Source organism: Phocoena sinus, chromosome 14 (assembly GCF_008692025.1).
Source record: "Phocoena sinus isolate mPhoSin1 chromosome 14, mPhoSin1.pri, whole genome shotgun sequence".
NCBI classification, from domain to species: domain Eukaryota; kingdom Metazoa; phylum Chordata; class Mammalia; order Artiodactyla; family Phocoenidae; genus Phocoena; species Phocoena sinus.
This window is the reverse complement of record NC_045776.1, coordinates 50,337,379-50,360,354: the sequence shown is the minus strand read 5'-3', so window position 1 is coordinate 50,360,354 and position 22,976 is coordinate 50,337,379. Positions and strand designations below refer to the sequence as shown.

Genomic DNA, 22,976 nt, shown 5'->3' with positions numbered 1-22,976 from the left:
CCGTGGCCCTGCTGATACCTTGATCTTGGATTTGTGAGACAATAAATTTCTGTTGTTTAAGACATGAAGTCTATGGTACTTTGTTACAGCAGCCACTGGACACTGATACAACCACTTTTGTGTTCTGAGGCACTCAGACTGACATCCGAGATTTACCACCATCCTCCTGCCGTCTTGAATCTTTGCAGCATTTCCTTGCCCCAGAAGCCAACCTACCTCACCCCCTAAAATATATGTAAGCAAGTGAACTAGAATGCCTCAGGTCCAGGCATAGCAAGCCTTCAGCAGTCAGCACGCACAGCCTCTTTCCCCGGATGCCCTTGGATTTCCTGACGCTGCAAACCCCTAGGAATGCGGGCCCAGCTGGCTTGTGTCCGTCCTGTGCCTTCCCCAGTGGAGCCACCCTCCCTCTGCCACACCGCCCTGGAGGACAGGGCTGCTGGCCACTTGGAGGTCAGGAAATGGGGGGCCTTGACAGAAAGATGGAAGTTTGCAGAGACCCTCTCACCCCCAAAATGTACTGTATCTAGTTGAGGAAAGAGAGTAGCCAGGTGATGGCCAAATAGATCAGTAAATGGAGGATCAGGCTGCCAGCCAGTCTTCTGCCCGGTGCGGGGAGCAGTCACCAGGACATGGCCCTGTGGCTGGAAACCCCACACAGAAGGCTTCACAGGGTGCCACCTCTGTACCTCCAGGTGGCAGATCTGGGGTTCAGAGGAATTCTGCCACTTAGAACATGAACTTGAGGGCTTGGCCACGTGCAGCCCTCGCTGGGGGCCAGGTGCTGAGCCAAGGGTCTCATAGCATCAGCTCACTGGCCCTCCTTCTACACCCCTCTCCAGGGTTCAGCATGGAAACAAATATAGCTATCCACTCCTCCTGCTGCCAGGAAAAGTAGGTCCCAGCTCCGTATCCCAAGAGCTAGGATGAGGCTACTCGTAAAAATAAGAGTCTCTCCTGCAAGGTCTGGGCTTGGGGGTGGCCGGAGCCCTCCTTGCCCCACCTCCAGGGCTGCAAGCTGAGCTGGGTTGTTGGTGCTCACGGGGCCCTTCTAAAGCTAGGACTGGTCAGGAAGTGGCGTGGGAGGACCCCAGTGCTGCGGTGAGCTGATGACATCGGTGCCTTTAGGGGAAGCAGAGCTCTGCCCTATCCCACATCCCCCCAGTAAGGTCCTGTTACAGTAGCAGTAAATGCCATCAGTGAAAACAGCGTATGCATCAGTCATGGTTCAGTTATGAAGCACAGCATCCACTCGAGCTAGTTTAAGAAGAAAGGCATTTTCTTCCAGGGTACCAAACAGCTTATAGAGTCACTGGGGAGGCTGACGAAACAGCCTAAGTTGGGGTTTCCGGAATGATCCCAAAACCATACTGCAGAACCAGGTCACTAGGGGACCTCCATGGTCCCCTCCATTGCCACCTCCATGGTCAGGAAGCTGCCACTGCTGCTGGATCCAGACCCATGCTGCCCTACTGTGGTCTACACCCGCAAAATGGAAACTGGGACTCTAGGGCTCCTGTGGCGACTCTTCTTGGTAGCAGAAACAACAGAAGCCCAGCCTCTGCTTCAGCTCTGCTTTCTGACACCAGCGCATGGGATAGGAAGAACTGGAATTGTATTTGGAATCCTAGCTGCAAAGGAGTCGGGGAGTACAGCAAGGCATCCCAGAAGGGGGTTGGATATCCAAGCCATAGTGTATAGTGAAGGTGAATCACTGGGGTTTAGGGAAGATGATCCTACAGAAGTGGCATTGCAGCCTAGGCAAGGAGGATCTGATTCTCATAAAAATCACCTGGGCAAGATCACGGTGCAGAGAGCAGGGCGCCCCCCTCAGACACTGGCTCAGTGGGACTGAAGCGGAACTTGTTTGCTGCTGTCTCCCTGTTGTCCTCTTGATAAAATTCTTCAGTGTCCTTTAGGTACATCGTGTTCTCTGTTTGATCTTTGAGATAAACCTCTGAAGCAGCCCATCAGGTATCAGGTATTCTTACCTTGTGCAGAGAAGAGGAAGGTGAGGCTCAGCTCAGGGAGGTTAAGCCACTTTTTGCAAGTTAGGCCTGACTCGCTGGAGATGGAACTGCCAACCACCGTCCCCAACCCTTTCCACCTGCCAGCCTCTTGGAGCTACTCCCTGCCGCTACTAACTTGTGCTCTTTCAGTCTGATTAAGAGCAGGAAAGCAGTGTGCCCTACCTCAGTGGTGGCAAGCCCCTTCACCTCTCTGACCCTCTGTTTCCTCCTATGTATGGTGAGGTGGCTGGAAGGCACTCTTCTGACAGTGGGAGCCTTCTTTCAAGAGAAGCGTTGCATGTATGTACATCTAAGACAGAAACCAGCAGGGCCGCTGTGGTCACCACAGGGAGGGATCCAGACACCTCCCGCACAACCCCACCTCCTCCAGCCCCTGGAATATCCTTGCTGGGGGCTCACCCAGCTTTGGCCCCCAGCAAAAGCTGGCAACTCTTCGCTTGAACCTGCTCACATCATTGCAAGCCTAGCGACGGTCGTCTGCAGAGGAAGAGCAGAAGGGGCTCTCTCTGGGAGGTCAGGATGTGGGGAGGGGTGGGAGAAAGGGGGAGGGGGTACTGGCTATTTAGGAGACAGAAAACTTGGCTGATTGGCTGATGGGCCCAGCTTGAGGTAAGTGTGTTAGATGGGGTACCCCGTTCTGCTGCCTGTTTCCTAAATGAAAACTCTTACATCCTGTTTAGCCCAGAGGAGACGTTTGTTTGAGATGACAGGCGCGTCTTGGAGGGCTGCCACAGGGAAGGCGTCCGCTCTCCTGGACCTTGGTAGTAAGTGGCTTCCATAAAATGTGTGCACCCCGCTCCCATTGCCCAGCAGAGCAGCACCGCCCATGCGTGTGTGCGAGCACGTGTCCACGTGTGCTCCACAGCTGGTTGCTACTTCCCGGCTCTTCACGGGCACGTCGCCGGGACACATGGCAGCTACCAGATGGGTGTGTCCTGGGTCAGCTGAGGGACAGCCTTCCTGATTGGGCTGGAAAGACCACAGCTCCGAGGCGGAAGTCATGGCATTGCACCCACCGAGTCCACCTCCACCCAGAAGTGGAAAAGCTCTGAACAAGCTTGGTGGAATCGTGTGCGTTAATAGGACTGTGGTTTGCCTTTCTTGGCCAGAGAAGCAAAGAAGGTGCCACCGAGATCCGTGTGAATTTGGACGTGCAGGCTCTTTGCCTGCTCTTGGTTGTAAAAGTGACACCAGAGACATTCCACATGCCTGTTCTGAAACCATGTCCAAGCAAACGTCTTCTGAATGGGGGTGTTCACAGAAAGCCACTAACTTTTGTTAGAGCTGCTGAGGAGACCTTGGACGTGTGTTCTGGAAAAGGCCAGGCACTCGCCCGAGAAGAGGCTGGCAGTAGCTGTCCACGGGAACCGGCCTTCTCATCACAGTGTGTGGTTTCTTCTTTCTCTGGCTTTGCCTGACAAAGGTTACTGCCCGTAGCCAGCCAGGAGAGGCATCCCATGCAGCCCTTGGAAAGTATGTTCCTGAGGAGGTAGGGTAAGATTACTCTGGTGACATCCAGCCAGAGTGAGTTGTTTTTTTTTTTTTAATTTGGAGTATAGTTGATTTACAACGTTGTATTAGTGTCAGGTGTACAGCAAAGAGAATCAGTTATGTATATACATATATCCACTCTTTTTTTTATTTTCCCATATAGGCCATTACAGAGTATCGAGTAGAGTTCCCTGTGCTGTACAGCAGGTCTATTTTATATATATAGTAGTGTGGATATGTCAATCCCAGTCTCCCAATTTATCCCTCCCCACCAGACTGAGTTTAATTCAGAGTTAATAGTGTAAGGCACAGAGAAGCAAGGGAGATCAGGGTATGCAGAGAGAGCTCGAAGGAGCTGGTCTTTCAGGATGGATGGAATTGGGAAGGGCAAGGGGAGGAGGAGGAACTCAGGGTTCATGGGACTGTTGATAATAGCCAACATTATATACCTACAATGGAATATTATCCAGCCTTAGAAAGGGAGGGAATTCTAAAACGTGCTACAACATGGATAAACCTTGAGGACATTATGCGCGGTGAAAGAAGCCAGACACAGAAGGACAAATACTGTGTGATTCCACTTCTATGAGGAGTAGTCAAATTCAGAGAGCCAGAAAGTAGAATGGCGGTGTCCAGGAGGAGCTGGGGGGAGAGAATGGGGAGTTAGCATCTAATTGGGACAGAGTTTCAGATTTGCAAGATGACAACACTTCTAGAGGTGGATGGTGGTAATGGTTGTACGATATGGTGAATGTACTTAACGCCACTGAACTGCACACTTAAAAACAGTAAAAATGGACTTGCCTGGTGGCGCAGTGGTTAAGAATCTGCCTGCCAAAGCAGGGGACACGGGGTAGAGCCCTGGTCCAGGAAGATCCCACATGCCGCGGAGCAGCTAAGCCCGTGCGCCACAACTCCTGAGCCTGCGCTCTAGAGCCCGCGAGCCACGACTGCTGAAGCCCACGTGCCTACAGCCTGCGCTCTGCAACAAGAGAAGCCACCGATGAGAAGCCCACGCAACGCAACGAAGAGTAGTCCCGGTTCGCCACAACTAGAGAAAGCCTGCACGCAGCAACAAAGACCCAACACGGCCAAAAATAAATGAATTAATTATTTTTTTAAAAAGGTAAAAATGGTCAATTTTATGTCATGGGTATCTTCCCACAATTAAAAAAATAAAAAACCAGTAGCCAACATTTATTGAGCGCTTGCTGTATCCCAAGCACCGCACAGAGCACTTGTGACGTAGTTCTCCAAATAGCCGTACGAGGTAGGCGCCGTTGCTGTTTGCATTTTACAGATGTGGAATCTGAAGTTTGGGGTCATTAAATAAATACACCTCTCACAGCCAGATGACTTATGATGGTCGTGAGGATTGTACCCAGATCTGCGAGGGTCCAGATATCACACCCTGTGAACAACAGGCTGAAACACGGGCACTAAGAGGCACCGACTCCTGACGATTTCTAAGTGTTGCCCTGCTGATGGACGGGGTTTGGCTTCCATCCACCTGCAGAGGCCCTGCCTGTCAGGCTCCTGCCTCCAGCAGAGCCCTTGAGGTGGCCCTCATCTGAGTTCCCTGTTGCTGGTGGTGCAGGGTGTTAGAAGTTGGCTCTAGCTTACACATGATCATACCCATGACCAGCATTTTAAGGAGTGAGCCGTGTCGCCCCATCTGTTTCAGACCACGGTGATCGACTACGTGAAGCCCTCGGATCTCAAGAAGGACATGAATGAGACCTTCAAGGAGAAGTTTCCTCACATTAAGTTAACACTCAGCAAAATAAGGAGGTACGTGGGGATGAACGCCCACCTGAACTTTCCCCCAGGCCCCTCTCCCAGCACGCACTGAGCTCGTGCTTTGTACGGTGGGTCTTCTGTTCTGGGGAAGTGAAACATGGTCACATTCAGCTAAAAGAGGCTCGTCCGGTGCTTGCTGACCCGTGCCTAGATGTGAGTGAGTCAAGGCAGGCAGGACAGAGGCGGAGCCCTTGACACACGCTGACAAGGATCTGGAGTGCGGTTCCTTATGAAAGAATCATTTCATACTATCTGTGGCTTACAGTTCAGTAAGATTTATGTTATGGAAAACTGAGAATAGGAAACATTCAGTTCCCTGTGTTCTCAAATACAGGCAAAACAGAACAGAATTGGTATCAGAGGGTTTGAGATAACTCTTTACCCACAACCGTCTGCCCAGAGGTGACAGCCAAGCCCTCTATGTAAGCAGTCAGCAAAACGGCCAAAGCAAAAATCAGGCCCAGATTTCCCCTGCAGCTGATTGGATCGACCTTGTGGTGACCCACATCTTCCGGCCCAGTAATCGAGAGGACTGGCCCTGCTGGGCTGGAGAGAAGCTGACTTGTGTTGTGTCTGTGTGCCAGGACAGCAAGATTTCAGGGCATGTGTGTGTGTGTGTGTGTGTGTGTGTGTGTGTAGTAATGGAGGCTAGGCTATACACATAGTGTTGGAACACGTGCCAGCATTCATACATTTATGTATGAATTACATTCATACATAAATGTAATTTAGGATTATGCCCAATCCTGATTTGATTCTCGCACGTTCCTAGCCAAAGAGGTGAGAAAAATAGTATTCATATCTGTTGGTTGGGCAGCTTTCCTAAGTAGGCTGGTTGCTGCACTCTTAGTCTAACCCCTCTTCGGCCATAGTGGCCATAAGCGATCTTCGGCAGAGCTGATGCCAAGTACCTAATTTATCTGAGTAACTGTCTCTCTGGAATGACCTTAGTTTCCCTCTGTCACTGTGGGCGGCTCTACTCCTAGTTTCCGGACCCTCAGCTATCCACTTGGGCTCAACGTGGTCCCATCTGGACGTGGTCTGTACAGCTTGACCAACAGAGAAGGGTTCGAAGTCCCAGCGGCTTAAGTCTGTTGGCCACATATGACGTAACTTTCTCACTCATAGGGATTTAATCCCATTCCACGTCGCCCTTCTGGAAATGAAAGAGAAAGTGCTTTCAAGACAGGGTAGTCTTTTTCTTTGGGGTCACCCGAAACTCCAAGTTCTGATAAGACTCTTCTCTCCCTCCCGTCTTTTTCTAGCCTGAAGCGAGAGATGCGGAAGCTTGCCCAGGAGGACTGTGGCCTTGAGGAGCCCACGGTGGCCATGGCATTTGTCTACTTTGAGAAGCTCGCCCTCAAGGGAAAGCTAAACAAACACAACCGGAAGCTTTGTGCCGGGGCGTGCGTGCTCTTAGCAGCCAAAATTGGAAGCGACCTCAAAAAACATGAAGTCAAGCATTTAATTGACGTAAGTGGGCTGAATTCTGATTGGCTGGTTTGGGGGGGGCGGGGCATGCACTCCAGGCCAGCGTTGGTCTCAGCAGAGCCTGGTTGGTGACCCAGCCCGGGAGACTTCTGAGCCTTAGTACCAGCTAAGGGACCAGGGCAATGAGGTTGGCCCTTCTACAGCAGATGTCAGACCCCACATCTCGGGCTGTCTTAGAACAGAGGGATAGGCCACTTTGATGAGACTGAAGATCCCCAGTATTGGGTCTGGCCATAAAATACACTTTAAGGCACCATGAGGGTGAGCTTATTCTCCAAGCCACAGAAGCCACTGTAATAGCCAGGGGTCTTGCGGGTGGTGTGACCTGCAGAACATCCGTCAGACACACCTTGGCTTCCTGTGGCCTCGGCTGCTCACTTTTTTGGGGAAAGGCGTGGGCTTGACTGAGTGGTATCTCCTTCCTTTTAAAATAGAGCCCCTTAGGGTTCCCTGGTTGTCCAGTGGTTAAGACTCTATGCTCCCAATGCAGGGGCCCCAAGTTCAATCCCTGGTCAGGGAACCAGATCACACATGCCGCAACTAAAGACCCAGTGTAGCCAAATAAATAAATAAATAATAAATAATTTTAAAAAATAAAAATTAAAGTAGAGCCCCTTTAAAGCAAGGAAACACTGATCTTCTTGGACAGATACAAGAATGCCTGTTTTTAAAATTCAGCGTATTCTGGGAATTCCCTGGCAGTCCAGTGGTTAGGACTCCGCGCTTTCACTGCCAAGGGCCTGGGCTCAATCCCTGGTCGGGGAACTAAGAGCCCACAAGCTGCGTGGCGCAGACAAAAAAAAAAAAATCAGTGTATTCATAGAAAATTTGAGATACAATAAAGCCAACAGATCAGGAGATTCATCAGAATTTCCTACCTTTTTAAGGCTGAATAATTCTCCACTGCATGTATACACCACATTTTGTTTATCCATTCATCCGTCCATGGAAGAAATGGTACAGAATCATCTAATTTGTGTAGTAAACGCTTTTAGGACCATGGTTTGGATACCAAATCTGAGCTGAGAATCAATAGGTTTACATAGATAATAGCTGAACTAATGAATCTTTACAAGTGTGCTGTTACACACGTCTCATAGTTGAGAAATATATCATCCAGCAATGCTGGTGGTACCAATGCAGAATATAAGGGTAACATCTGACAGGCCGTTTGCAGTAGCGATTACCTGAACGCAAGATCCCGACCCAGTTATAATCTGAAAGTAGTCGCCGACTACTCTGGTGTTGAGATTTTTTTTTTTTTTAATTAAGCCAAAAGCTAAGTTTAAGCCAAAGCAGAAGGTACTTCAGCAAAAATGAGGCCTTCCCTACCCACCCTCACCCTGATTGTTCTCCATTCCTACTCCGGCAGCAGCTGGACCAAGAGGCAGTGCAGGAGGGGAGCCCCTGGGCATGGGCTCAGCCCAGTCAGATCCACACAAGCCATGTAATGCTCTGAAAGTGAGGCAGCCTCGCCAGCACTTGGTCCTCGAGCATAAAATGCAAGGACCAAACTACACATTACCAGCTCCCCCAATCCTAAACCTCCCACGTGGATTTTGTTGTTATAGATGATTTGCTATGGTTTTAGTCTTACCTCTAAGCTTGAATAACCTAGTCGTGACAGGTACAGTTTGGGTCTCAGCTGAGTCTGAATCTCAGCATTTCAATTTGCTGCCCATGTCACCTTAGACAAATTCTTAACCTCTTGACCCCGTTTACCCATCTGTAAAATGGAGATAAATGTAACACTGATCGTGTAGGATTATCAAGAGATGTAATGAAGTCACGGGTTGTATCTCAGGCTCCCGGCAGACTGTGGGTCGTCAGGGAGGTATGAGTCCTTTTGCATCAGGACTGAGAGCAGGAAACACAGCTGATGCCTCCGTTTCTTCCTCCACAGTCTTGCCCATAACGGGTTTCTCTGTAAACACTCTCTGGCTGATGGATACAGAGGTTACATGTGGAGAAAACCTAGGATTTTTGTTTCAAAGCCAAAAGTCTTTTGGTTTCCTTTATTTCTGTTGCAGAAGCTGGAGGAGAAGTTCCGGCTGAATAGACGAGAACTGATTGCCTTTGAGTTCCCGGTGTTGGTGGCCTTGGAATTTGCCCTTCATCTGCCGGAGCACGAAGTCATGCCCCACTACAGACGCCTGGTCCAGAGCTCCTAGCACAGGCCTCCTAGGAGGGCCGGGACCACTTCCCCTGAGCTCACTGGGGCAGCGTGTACTACTGGAAATGCAAAAATAGAACTCAACACAGCAAACTTTTCTCCACTCGACATGTTTTTGTGTAGAAGCAGTACCAGAAACTTTTCAGGGAGTCTTCCATCTGGCCAGCTGAGATGGGCTGTGAACCGTTTACTGCTCAGCCAGGAAGGGGAGACCCGAGAAGAAGATGGCTCTCCCAGCTCTCCACTCACCAGATTTCCTAGCTGGCCTCACCCAGACTTCCTCGCGACCACACGCAGACCTGGCAGGCATGGTCCAGGGCCTTCTCTCCAGCCCTGTTCCAACTCGGAGTGCAAAGTTCTAGAGCAGATTGGGGAAGAGAATTTGCAGAAGTTGGGAGAAAGCTTCTAAAAGATACCCTTAGTGTGTCAAAAGAGCGTGCCAATCTATTTTTGTATCCGCTGTTGGAAGTGCACTTCCTTCTGGAGCGTGTGGCTGAGTGTGAGAGTGTGTTTGAGAGATGTCACATCAGGCCTCCACCCGCAAAGCCAGCCCCACCCTCTGCAGAACAGCCCTCAGCCTGGGGTCAGGAGCCAGGCTGACCCTCGGCAATTATTTCTACATAATCTCTGGATAACAGTCACTCTGTCCGTACCAGGTGGACATCTTCTGCCCTTAGAAAATGACATTGTTTCTGTTACCGCACCTACCACCAGTGGGACAAAGAAGACAAGCTCTCACTCGGATGGGCCGCGTGGAAAGGTGTGGCATGTGATGTTCTGTACCGTTCCGCCATCACGTCCTGCGTGTACACGAACCTGCACACTCTCCCCACTGTGGAGACGGTGGGGTTGGGATCCGTGGTGTGTATTCCTGTGCTCTATGTTAGAGTGCATTACAGGCACATTTATTGTGCTACCTGTCTATCTACCTATCTATATAAAGTGTTTTATAAAATCCAGATCGGGGTAAGACGCATGATTGGTGTTTTGAGGCTTTTGACAGTTGGGACAAACTGCATCTTGGGCTGAGGCTGAGTCAATCGAAGAGGCAACAGCTCTTAGCATCACCATGTCCCCAGGGCTGTTAGTGCAGAGTTTTCGTTGCTGCTTGTACCGATTCACTGGGACAACCTGTATGGAGGCACCTCATCACTCTGTCCCCTCGTAGCTGCAGGAGAGAGGTGCCCACTGTGGTTCACCGGACGGAAGGAAGCCTGTGGCCCTGTAAAGAGAGAATTAAAATATTTTCTTGTTTCTATACCCACGTATGTGTATGTGTAGACGTGTGAAGTCTCACCAGTCACCCTCGCCCTGCATTATAGTTCATCTGCCACCATCCCTGCCTCGATCTCACACACAGATTCGGAGCTTTGCAATCACCCCAGAGAAGGGGCGACGGGGTACCGGGCTTCAGTCAGCAGAGCTTGAAAGAATCTGACAGTCACAGGTTGGAGGAATTCAAGGAGTGGCCAGGGGGAGAGCAAACAGGACCCAGAGGAACAGAGTTTAGTCATAAATATTTTGCTAACAAATCTCCTTAGCTGGATTCAGTTGTGAGATGATTTTGTTGAGGGGTATGATGAACGCGATCTCTTGGGCTTGATAGATTAATTACTATTTCTGGGACACCTACTGTTTATGAGGCAAATTGGGAAAGAAACAGGAAGTGTTCAGAATGTCTCCATCACCTGAATATAACCCGCCCTTGACCTTCCTCTGCTGGTGTCTGTCACCTGCTTCTCCCTGATGAGCCCCCTGGTTCCCAGCCCACTCAGCTCCCCGGTGAGGGCCTGGTGGGTGGAAAGCCTCTCAGAGATGTGAGGCCACTGGCATCTAGAAATCGTAGCTCCCCGCCACCCATCTGCCTTGAGTCTCCCGCCAAGCTCAGGGGATATCCAATAGGTGACAGGGGCCACCGGCCCAGATGTGCGGAGGGCAACACCCTGTGTCCTGCCTGTGTCTTAAAAACAGGCTCAGGTTCTTGGGTTTGGGGCAGTTTGGTTTGGGGCATTTATGAGGTGGACTTAAGGAGTTGTGGGTCCATTTTGTTAAGACAATTTAAACATCTATTTTGACCTGTGGGTTTGTTAAGCGGGGAGTTTATGGGTTTTAATTCAGTTGGGAAGGAGGCTGAGAATGAAAGATTTTGTCCAGAGCTCTCCTTTTCCTTGTCCATCACATGAGCTTTCCGAAGGAAAAGGGGAATGAGGCGGAGGCCAGGGCGCCAAGGTCACTGCCGGCGCCTCCTGGGATGTGGTGACTGCCAGTCACTTCCCAGCCTCGGGCTTTGGCAAGGAGTCGTGGAGGCAGCCTGTGCCTGTGTGGAGAGAAGGCGGCCGCTCAGCAGACTGTTCTAGAAGACCCCGAGGCTCTGCCCTTCCACCATCCACCACAGCGGCAGGTTTGGACCCCTTGCAAGCCCTGCTCCCTCTTGGGCTGCCTGAAGCCTCTGCAGTTCTCAAGGCCAAGGGTCTGGGGAAGCCCACGCTCCTCGGGATGGCAGGAGCCGCCCCACCTGACTTGGTTTCCCCAGACTGGCCTGGTGGACCGGGGGTGTCTCTCCTCTGGTGCCCTGACTGTGAGGTCAGGTTAGAGATGGAAGGCAAGGAGCAGCCGGCCTGGTGGCAGCTGCCCTGTCCCCAAGCAGTGGGCCCGCTGTGCTCCCTTCCCCGGGCAGGATCAGTCCCCATCCCCCAAAGGCCTGGAGGCCTCAGGCCAGTGACAGTAGAGGTCACTCCTTTCCCTTCTTTCTCCCCAATCGAACCTGCATTAAAGCAGGACATCCACACCAAAGGCAAAGCTGTTTGTTTTCCTTGGTTTTTTTCTCCTGACCCAAACTTCCTCTATTCTTTTGGTGGCCCACCCAGCACACCCATTCTGGGCCTCCCCGTACTCCGCACAAACCACTGCGTACCACGGGCCCCTCCGTTCCCGCAGCAGCACATAGGTCTGTTTATCGCCCTACCGCTGAACTCTTCCTTAGACGTTTCCGGTTCAGTGCAGAACGGCCGGCCTTCTTGCCTCCGTTGCAATCTGCCTGTGCAGAGGAGGGGTAGGCTGGAACAAAGCAACGTGAGCCAGGTAGTTTTGTTACCTGTTAACTGTTTTCTCTGTGTGGGGCGGAGCGTCCCAGGGCTCCCCTGCCCCAGGGACAGCCTGAGTTCATCTCCTAGGAGCCGTCGGGAGCGTTTGGTTAAGCACATTGCTGGCCAGGTCCCAGCAGGGCCAGGTAGAGTGTTGAGGACCAGACGAGGGAGGAAACATCAAGGCTATATATTTGGAGTCACATATTGTCAGCACCAACTTGAAAGCGTCTTCCAGGAGTGCAAGTGCAAGGCAGAACAAGGCAAAAAGCTATAAAAGAAGAAAATAATAATTCAGGGGCCTGGTCCTCTCACTGTCAAGGCAGGGGGTGCTCGCTCTGACAGCCCCCATTGCAAAAAGGGCCCTGCAGACTTCTAAAGAGATAGTCCAGAAAGTCTTCAAACACTGAGCTAGCTGAACCCTGAAGACACACCTGGCAAGGATGGCACTTACCCGTGTACCATCTCCCACTACCATCTTGCTACTCAAAGTGTGGTCTGAGGACCAGCAGAGTTGGCATCCCCTGGGGCCTTGTTACAACTGCAGAATCTACATCTCAACAAGATTCTGTGGACATTTGTATGCATTTAAATCTGAGCGGTATTATTCCTCCATATACGCATAGGAAATAAATTTTCTGTCTGAAAAAAAATACTACTTATGTATAAAGTTGTCTAAAACAGAGGAACTGTAGGTTTTTTTTTAATCTAGTGGGAAGAGCGGCATTGTTTTACTTTTTTTACAAATCTCTGTAATGTCTTTTTTTTTTTTTTTTTGGCTGCGTTGGGTCTTTGTTGCTGCGTGCAGGCTTTCTCTAGTTGCAGTGAGTGGGCGGCTACTCTTCATTGCGGTGCATGGGCTTCTCACTGTGGCGGCTTCTCTTGTTGTGGCGCAAGGGCCCTAGGCATGCGGGCTTCAGTAGTCGTGGCTCGCAGGCTCAGTAGTTGTGGCGCACGGGCTTAGCTGCTCCGTGGCATGTGGGATCTTCCCGGAGCAGGGCTCGAACCTGTGTCCCCTGCATTGGCAGGTGGATTCTTAACCACTGTGACACCAGGGAAGTCCTGTAGATGGTTTTTAATACCAAAAGGAACAGTGCCAGTCTCTTACGGAAAGGTAGTTTTGACAGTTGTTTTACCTAACTGCCTCATCTAACACTTTTGTGGATGCACATGGCCAGAAAGATTTAAATTGGATAAAGGTACAGTTAACCGATAGTAGGTCCCAAGCGCAGAGCTGGCTTATAGGGATCGCTTCATCCGGTGTTGACTAAGGTCACTGCCTGGATGAGGCCTGTATCTCAGCTTCTCGGGTCCATGCCCAGGTGGAGAGTTGCGATAGTGGAGGGTCAGAGCCACAGTGGGTGCTGGAGCATGAGCCCCCTCTACCAGAGCTGGGGAGCTGTACAGTCATGACCTTGGGCATCACGATGAACAGATCCCCAGTTTGATTCCAGATTGACCTTCACTGAGGTCCATGTAGCATTTGATAAAATGTGTCTTACCCTGTGTTCTGTGGGGGACGGCAAGGACTCCATGGGTCTGCCCCTGAGATGCTTCAAGAGGTTGGAGAGAGACCACTGGAAGTGGAAGGCACCCTCTCCAGGTGCCGTGATACTGTTCTCCAGAAGGAGCCCCAACGGTGGGGATGTTCCAGGGGCAGGACAGACTCCCCGGATGGACCTGGAATGGATGAGCCCAAGGCAACAGGGTTGGAAATCGCCAGTCAGGAATCAGCCTGGCACACAGGTGACAAGGTGGGCAAATTAGAGCAATTGTTTAGTCCAGTGAGTGAAGATCAAGAAGACAGGATGAAATCAAGGAGACTCCTTACTGGGGCACCTGGAGAGATTGGTGAGAAGCCAGAGACAGAGATAATCCCTTGGACACAATGTTTGACAAGGGCCCTTAATCACCAAGCAGATAGCACCTGCCAGCCCTGTGCTTGGCCCTTAAAGCCCATGTTCTTATTTTACCCTTAACAAACAAACTGTAAAATTAGGTATCGTGCTCCCATTTCAGAGATGAGGAAACTGAGGCTCTGAAAGGTGACTTTACTTGCCCCAACCATGAAGTGGCAAAGGTGGGGGATTTCATATCCAGGTCTATCTGATCCCCAAGCCCAACCAGCTGTGTTGCCTCGAGCTCGGGTCAAAACAGAGAAGCTAAGAAAGCGGAGAGGCCAGAGCCAGGCTGATGTCAGATGTCGCTCTGGACCTGCTGCGCTCATGGCCTCTCCGATGAGGTGGGGCCTTCTCTCCACCCCACCCAGTAGCCGCCAGCCCTTCCATGCAGCGGGGAGAAGGGATCCAGAGCTGTAAAGTCCAGACCTCCATCCTCTCAGGTATGAGCAGCCTTCATAGCTGATGTGGGACACCGTCCTGGGCCCTGGTAGAATGTGGGCTTTGGGGAAAGTGTGCTTCTGCAACAGGTGAGCTAAGAGGCTTTCCGAAGTAAGCAGGAGATCCCAGTGAGGGTAACACGGCCAGGGTGGGAGTCCACCAGCGTTTGACCCATCGGTTTCTCATCGCGCACGTATGGCTTTTCCACGGTGTGTCCCAATGAACACAAATTCTCTTTGCCCCTCTGCTCTGCGTGTTCCTTAGCTGCTGTTCCTCCTGTCTGTGTGTGGCTAGGAAATGCACATTTGTTTTGCTCTAAAGCTAAGCCAAGTATACCTCGGGCAGGCCGTCCACTGGCAGGGAAACTCACATCACACAAGTGAAGCCAAAGAATGGCTTAGGGATTGTGAGCTGTTTGAGACTATTCGCGCCTCAGCCCCCAGTCATCACATGCAGGACTCAGGCACTTGTCAGAGGTGCAGAGAGGCACTTTCATGGTCATTAGCTGCTACTCTAGACCACAGGGTTCAGAAGGGCAGGAACGGTATCCATCGCCGTATCCCTCAGCGCCCAGCACAGTGCCTGGCACATGGAATTTACCAAATATTGGTTGGGTTGAATAAACCATCACAAAACAATCACCACACTGGGCGGGTAGTTCTCTGCAGCTCTCAATTCTCTCCTCGGGTCCCACTCAGGTTCCACCCTGCAGACCACACCACCCAGGTCCCCTTGCCCTCCGGCTGCCGAAGAGGTTCTGACAAGGAGAGACACTGAGGGAGAGTGACAGCAGGAGGAAAACCAGGTCCAGGGAGGTGTTCCACAGTCAGCCCCCACCCCACCCAAAGGACCCTGCTCGTCCCCGGGTCTCACCACCGCTTCCTGGTCCCTTAACCTGTCCACGCCTTCATAAATAGTTTCCTCACTGAACTCACTTCACTTGGCACTGCTGGTGCCAAGCCCGCCTGACACAGCCAGCTGGCAGAGTAGAGGACAGGGTGTCTCATCAAGGATGGCCTGTCGAGGGCTGCCTATACTTCCAAAGCATTCTGGAAAGCAGGAGGACATGGATGGGAAAGCTCAAGAAGATCACACATCCCATAAAAAAAGGCGTTTGGGGCCCTTCCCTGGTGGTGCAGTGGCTGAGAGTCCGCCTGCCAATGCAGGGGACATGGGTTCGTGCCCCGGTCCGGGAAGATCCCACATGCCGCGGAGCGGCTGGGCCCGTGAGCCATGGCCGCTGAGCCTGCGCGTCCGGGGCCTGTGCTCCGCAACTGGAGAGGCCACGACAGTGAGAGGCCTGCGTACCACAAAAAAAAAAAAAGGCGTTTTAGCTACAGTGAACCTGACCCTGAACAGCCCTCCTCAGGGCACTGGTGGTATCCAGTCCCCCTCTGCCAACTGGGCTTTCCCTGGGGACCTCAGATTCTTGGTGGTTTTCTAATGAGGGGCTTTTGAACAGGAGCTCATCGTAAATGATGACCAGAAAGAAAATTCGGGGGTCCAGCGGGGAGGCTGATGGCATCTCTGCCGGAACCACTCACTCTACATATTTTTTTACTGGCTTAAGGAAAAGGAAGCAGATCCCCTTTGAGGCGTATCTGGAAGTCCCTGGGGAAAACTACAGACTGTTTTATGAGATTCTAAACCAGGTGCAATTTTTTCCTAAGGCACCTGCCTTCTCCCATGAAACCAATTTTCATTTTTATTTGCAAAATATAAACAAGACACAAATGGAATAGATTCCTTTCCTCTCTCCTTGTGTATTGGAGAAAGGGGCGGAGGAAGCGGTTTTCAAGGGGAGACTGCGGGCAAGAGATTTTTCTGGGAAGAGCATTCAGCCAGAATCAGGGGGGCCCAGAGTGGGAAGGATGACTTTCAGTAGCAGCCCATGGGGAGCCCAGAGGCAGTGACCCTGGGAGAGGCAGACAGAGAAAGGAGGGAGGGGGCTCCGGGGCCGGCAGACTGGGTGACCTCAAGCCAGCCACTGAAGGGTGCTGGCCTCCTAAGGGGGTCTTAATACGTCCCATCAGAGGGGTTCTGGAGGATCAAGTGAGATGCTACAGTAGACACCTGTAGGTGTTCCATAAATGGACATCATTATTTTTATAACTGAACTTCACTGAGTTAGCAAAGAATATAAATAAAAAATCCTGCTCTATAGAGGAGGCTATTGGAGCACAGATATGGCATCTAGGACCAGATGGGGAAGGTACAGTAACTCAGGGTCTAGGCGACCCAGGGTTTCCATGGAGTGCACAGCTGTGCGGCTGTGAGGAGGTGCTGGGTAGCAGGCTGGAATTCAGCCGTAGCTTCACCCACCAAGTTGTGTCCATGGCACAAGCCTGGAGGAAAGGACAGCTTTCTGACTGTTGTGCTCAGAAGATGACATTCTGCCAGGCAGCTGGAGAAAGGTAGGTCTGCACCCGATCCTTCAGAGGAGCTGGGTGGTAGGAGGGTGGGGGTAGAGGGAATGCCGGCACCACTACGAGCCCCATGAGATGAGCCCCGTCCCATGGGGCAGATGGCTGCTGGAGCCTTGTGGTGCAGCTGGGTGATGTGACCCCTCAGAGGACCAGTAGGCCATGTTATTTATGGTCAGGGGTGCAGAGGGTGAATGAGCTCCCTAGAGACCCAGAGGAGATGGAACGGCCTCTGTGCAGGGCAAGCAGGGGTGGTCAGGGCTGCCGTGCAGAGAGGCAGCAAGGACCTAACTGCCTGGGCCCCAGCCAGGGAGGGAAGAGGGTGGTGGAGAGGCCAGAGCATGGTGGTTATGGAGGAGTGGTACAGAGTGCAGGGACCCAGCTCTCGAACAATCTTTACCTGGCGGAGGCTGGGCAGGTGGTCACTTCTTGGAAGAGGGTCAGTATAAGGAGTTTGGCGAGGCCTATTAACACCTGGGAGTCCTTTTTCACCTTGACTCCCAGATACTCTCCTGGGACCTCTCCCCCTTCCCTCACAAGGTCACTTTCCTGCAGGCTAAACTTGGGGAAAGACAAGGACACCAGGGGCCTGAAGCCAGACCGGGGCACAGATGTTTCCAAGGAAGGGCCTTCTGCTCAATGAACCCCCAAAGCAAAGCCGACGTTGCACTTGGCCTCTGGGTCACTTTCGTCCAGAGTTCCAGGCCACCCACCAACTTGGCCCTAGTCAGACCAGACCAGCCCTGGGCTGCAGAGCTTGGAGTGAGAGGCTGGGAAGGGCTGAGACTGCCTGCCCTGGCCTGTGATGGACCCTAGACTTGAGGAGTTCGGATCTCAGGAGACTCGGAGAGATGACAAGGAAGTGTCCTTCCGCAGCGATCCTCCAAGTGGCCTGATTCCATTCCCTGCTCCCAGCCCACTTCTTTGGGTCCAGCTGGAAGTCTCCTGATTCCCGTGGCATTTCACTCATTTACTCTCCGCCACCCAGCCCAGGGGAGTCGCCGTGGCTCCTTTCGTGTCCCCATGGCTGGGCAGACACTGGTGCTGGCTGCCCCTTGGCGACCCAGCACCTGGGAGACGGGCTCTGGGTGCCTTGTTGCTCCAAATTACCCCCAAGTGCTGCCCCCAGGAGCTCGACGGGGAGATGATGAGGCCCCCGTGGCATCCAGGCTTTGGCATAGTGAGCCCTGCTTTCCAGGGAGCCTGCAGTCGGGTTGCACGGCTAAGGAATGAGTGGGAGGGGAGGGAATGGCCTCAGCAAGCAGAGAAGGGTTTTTCTGAGAAGTGTAGTCGTGAACGGGAGGAAGGAGTGAGGGCAGAAGCTCGAGGCTGAGAACCAAAACGCTCTACCCACACTCAGCCTAGGTGAGGGAAGTGAAACCACACCTTACTGCCCACCCCCAGTCTTCTACTATCTTCATTAGCATTTCTTTACTCTTGGGGGGACTGTCCTCCCAAGCAAATGGTGTTTACTACGCAAACTTCCCCCAAGACAACTCTTCCGTGAAAAGCATCTCCAGTGTGTGCCTGAAGATTCTTTGAACCCCTCACCTTGCCGTCTCCACCCATCCTGGACTGTGGTATTGTGATTGTTACCTGATCCTAAATCCCCACACTGAGATACAGTACTCACTTCAAACCAAAATTCTGACCTTGTCTTCCTGGCTTTGAAATCCAAGCGGTGCTGTCCTCCCCTCCCTGCCAGGGCGGCAGCAATGCCCTCGGCTTTGTCTTATCGGGAGGTGTGTTGGTCGTACTCGGCGAGCCAGCTTACGACAGCGAGGTTAAAGAAAGAAGTCAAGTTCGACGCTTTGCGTTCTCGTTTTTTTGTTGTTGTGTTGAAAGACTTGAGGTATTTAAAGCCAGCTGAAAGGGATAAGTTCAAATAACCAAGAGAGGGCAGGTCAGTTTCCTGAGGAGGCAGGAGGGGCTTGGAATCAAAATGAGCAGAGGCGAGGGAGTCATGTGAAGTCGGAGAGGAAGGACTTCTCAACTGGGGAAAGCAGGGGAGAGACGTGCCCAGGTGAGCAGGTTTGTCCAGATGAGATCGGGAAGGTGACTGTTCTCCTCGGACAGCTTCCATTTTCCCTTTAAGTGGCGCGGCCCACCCAAATGGGAAGGAGGAGGGCAAGGAGGGGATGGGGCTTGAAGAGAGCAAAAACGTTTGCAATAGTTTTAGAGACGGGGAAAGTGAACCAGCCTGAGAAATGATCGTTTCCATAGAGCAGGGAGCCATTTGAGGTTGGTGCTTTTGAACGTGTAGAGAACGTAATCTGCGCTGTTCTGTGACTTCCTGAAGGAACGAATGAATGCACGAGGGCTTCTGGGTGACAGCATGTTCCACGTGCTAAGAGATCTTAAAGTCACTTTACCTCGTTGTCACACTCCATTTGCTCGGACACCCCAAGTCCTCTGCCGCAGAAAGCCAACTGCTAGGGAGAGTCCCAGATGATGATAAGGGTCAACAGTAACACTTATGGCTTATGATGTGCTGGGTGCCGGGCTAAGCACCATACATTCATAAACGGTCTGTGTGTGGTTCACGTACATATACATATGTACATACATGTGTGGTGAATGTGTGTTTACACATACATATCATATAGACATATATAACTTTTTCCTGTGTAAGTCTGCAAACCTACGAGGTTTTAGGTTCTAGATTACCTTTCCCACTGTAAAGAACTGGGGCTCCATGGGGTTCCTCAACTCCAGCCCAGAACCCCCTGCCCAACAGAGGCAGCCATGCACCCCCCCTGACCTGGAGGGGGCTGGGAAAGACCACGCAGGAAAGGCAAGTAGAGAAGTCTCGATGATGAAGAATCAGCTTCAGAATGAAAGTAAAGAATGAAAATAAACTCCATGCCTGAGGACAAGGTGGAGTTTACTGTCCGGTGTGCTCCTGCTGGGGGCGAAGTTGATGGAAGGCAACCTGAGAGTCCCCGGGGGTGAGACACAGAACAACAAGCCACCAGCCCTTGCCCCTCCTGGCCCTTTCCCTTCCCCCCTCCCTCTTCCCCGCCGCCTTGGGTCTCCGCAGGCCCTCAAGCCTCTTGAGGCCGCCTCCTCACCTCAAGGGCCGCTTCTGCCCCTGCCCACGGGCCCCCAGGTGCTGTCCCCAGGGTGCCAAAGGGCCAAAGCAGCACTGAGCTCTCAAGGAAGTGAGAGCGAACCCTCTCTCTCCCCCTCAGGGTCACCTTTGACCCCACGGCTCACGGCCCCCAGGGTCCTGGAGAACACACCTTTGATTTATGCCCCGAGTAGCCCTCTCACCTCAGGCCATGAAAACATGAGTCCCTGAGGCAGGTGTGAGCTAGTGTGTGAGTGTGTGTGTGTGAGGCTGTGGAAGCTGCAGGGAGGAGCAGCCGAGGGTGGAAACTGAAATATTCTGCATTTTCCCCATCATCTCCTTTACCTCATTGACTCATACAGACAAGCTGCCTACAGACCTCAGGCTCCACTGGGGTGTTCCGACCCCACTGGGCTGGTCTGATTCCAACCCACCTCAAGCCAGGGCCTCTGCTACTAAGGCTTAGCTTACTTGTGGAGCTTTTGACCTAAAACTGGGTGGGCCCCCTGGGGCTGCTCAAGGAATGTGGACCTTGCCCTCTGGGGGTCGGATAGACAAACCTGAGGCTCACAGTGACCTCGATGCTCCCCGTCCAACTGGAGCGAGCGCAGCCAGGGGTGTGGAGCTGGTGGTGAGAACAGCTGGGCCCAAAAGGCGGAAAGGAAAATGAAGGGCGGGGCATCCTCACAGCCCCTGTTCAGTGTGGTCAGGAAGAGTGATTTGTGTGTTTCTTGTTGCTGTTGTTGTTGTTTGCGGTACGCGGGCCTCTCACTGCTGTGGCCTCTCACTGTTGTGGCCTCTCCCGTTGCGGAGCCGCTCCCGTTACGGAGCCGCTCCGCCGCATGTGGGATCTTCCCAGACCGGGGCACGAGCCCGTGTCCCCTGCATCGGCAGGGGGACTCTCAACCACTGCGCCACCAGGGAAGCCCCTGATTTGTGTGTTTTGTTTGGGGATTTGATGGGAACAGGGGCTCCCCAAGGCCAAGGTCATGTAACCCGACACTTGCAGGTCAAAGGAAGGGGGATGGGAATTAAAGAAAGCACATATCCCTGATGGGCCGCTTTTCAGATGTCTGGAAACAAAACTTTTGGTAAGGATAAAGGCCTGAGGGACTTCCCTAGTGGTGCAGCGGTGAAGACTCCATGCTCCCCGTGCAGGGGCCCCGGGGTCCATCTCTGGTCAGGGAACTAGATCCCCCATGCATGCTGCAACTAAGGAGCCCAAGTGCTGCAACTAACACCCGGCACAACCAAAAGATAAGAAGAATAAAGGGCTGAGAGGCACAAAAGGACAAATACTGGTTGGCCCAAAAGTTCATTCGGATGTTACAGGAAAACCCAAACAAACCTTTTGGCCAATGAAATATATGATTCCACTCAAATGATGTACCTAGAACAGGCAAATCCATAAACACAGCACCTAGAATAGAGGTTACCAGGGGCTGGGGGCTGGGACGCCAGGGAGTAGAGGGAATGGGGAGTTATTATTTAATGGGAACTGAATTTCTATTTGAGATTTTTTAAAGTTCTGGAAATGGACAGTGGTGATGGTTGTACAACATTGTTAATGTACTTAATGCTACTGAATTGTACACTTAAAAATGGTTAAAAATGATAAATTTTACCGTATGCATCTTTTACCACAATTTTAAAAATTAGAAAAAGAGTAAAGGGCTGAGGGGGCAAGAGAAGCTGTGGAGAGGACAGGAGGCCCGGGCAGGGCGGAGCCCCGGACCGAGGAGGAGAACGTTCGAGGGGCGATTTTGACTCCTGCACAGGGTGCGCTCCACCGCTGACACTGCAGAGTTCTTCACCTGCTATGAAAAGCTCAGTCCCAGTGCTTTCACTTGAAGGGATTTGGAATACAGGACTTGGTTGTTCCCTAGCTGGCACATCCCATGAGGGCAGCCCCGTAACTAGCCGGTCCCTTCCTGCCCAGTGCCCCATCCTCCCTCCCTTCTCTATTGCAGCCTGGGTGCCTGTGGGACCCACACAGTCAGCTGCAGCTCTAGTCCCTCCTTTCCGGGAGTGGCAGCCAAAGACACAGGGCTGTCCCTCACTATCGCTACGGGAATCGTAACACCGTGCAGGACCCACGGTGCTCAGGACAGGGGGAGTCTTTCAAAAAGGTCCTGCTCTGCTTTTCTTCCCTTTTCTTCTCCTCTGTACCAATAGGCTATTGACACAATATTGCTGCAAATCAAATCACCCCAAATCATAGTGGAGCAAACTAACGCATATTTATTATTTCTCATGAGCCTTGGGGTCGGCGGGCCTGAGCCTAGTTCATCCAATATTGACCTGGCTTGTTTATGTGACTGCAGTCAGCTGAGGGCATCTGGTATAGGACGGCCTCAGCTGGGAGGACTTAGCTCTGTTCCACGTGGTCGCTCATCCTCCAGTAGACTAGTCCGGGCTTGTTCTCATGATGGAAGCAGTCAAAGAAAACGTGCGTCAGGTAGAGTTAAACAGGCAAGGAAAACTTTATTCAAGACTACTGCAATAGGGGTCAAGACGATTGTAATAGGAGATAAAAATTGAATGCAACTGTGAACACAACAGAAGCAGCTGGGGATTTATAGCCAATGGGCAGGGTGAGAGAGTCAGTGGATGGAAAAATACCAAGAGGAACTTGGTTAGGTACCAAGTGGAGGGAGGGGGCATTCTTGCTAAACTGGCTTGGCAGGATTCTTGCTGAACTGGTCAAGAAGAGGGCTCAGAGAAGTCTAAGAACACAAGTGGAGGTGTCTGAGACTTCTCAAGGCCTTAACCCAAAATTGGCAGTGTCACTTTCACTGCATTTATCAGCCAGAGTTCAGATCCAAGCAGTGGGGAAATGGCTCCATTGCATTGCAAATGGCCTGGGCACTGGGAAGCGTGGAACATTGGGGCCATCTCTGCTGCTCTCCTCATGGGAAGGCCCTCTTCTATGACCAGGACCATCGGATAGAATGTAAAGCCCCCCATGCTCCCTGTGTCCTGACTTAGATGATCACCAAGCTGAGCATGGAAGGCTTACCTGCACTCAAACGGACAGACTAGGAGATGCCAGAATTGGAACCCAGGCAACCCAGGG

The 22,976-nt window shown here is 52.0% G+C and overlaps 1 protein-coding gene across 2 annotated transcripts in view; it reads left to right on the top strand.

The window, feature by feature from the left end:
* CABLES1 (Cdk5 and Abl enzyme substrate 1) overlaps nt 1–10,245 on the top strand; it is a 107,248-nt gene extending 97,003 nt beyond the window's left edge. For both annotated transcript variants that reach the window (XM_032603442.1, XM_032603441.1), the window contains 3 exons: nt 5,206–5,312; nt 6,587–6,794; nt 8,843–10,245. In XM_032603442.1, the coding sequence (XP_032459333.1) occupies nt 5,206–5,312; nt 6,587–6,794; nt 8,843–8,983 (456 nt within the window). In that variant the 3' untranslated portion in view covers nt 8,984–10,245. The remainder of the gene's footprint in view (nt 1–5,205; nt 5,313–6,586; nt 6,795–8,842) is intronic.
* The last annotated feature ends 12,731 nt before the right edge of the window (nt 10,246–22,976 follow it).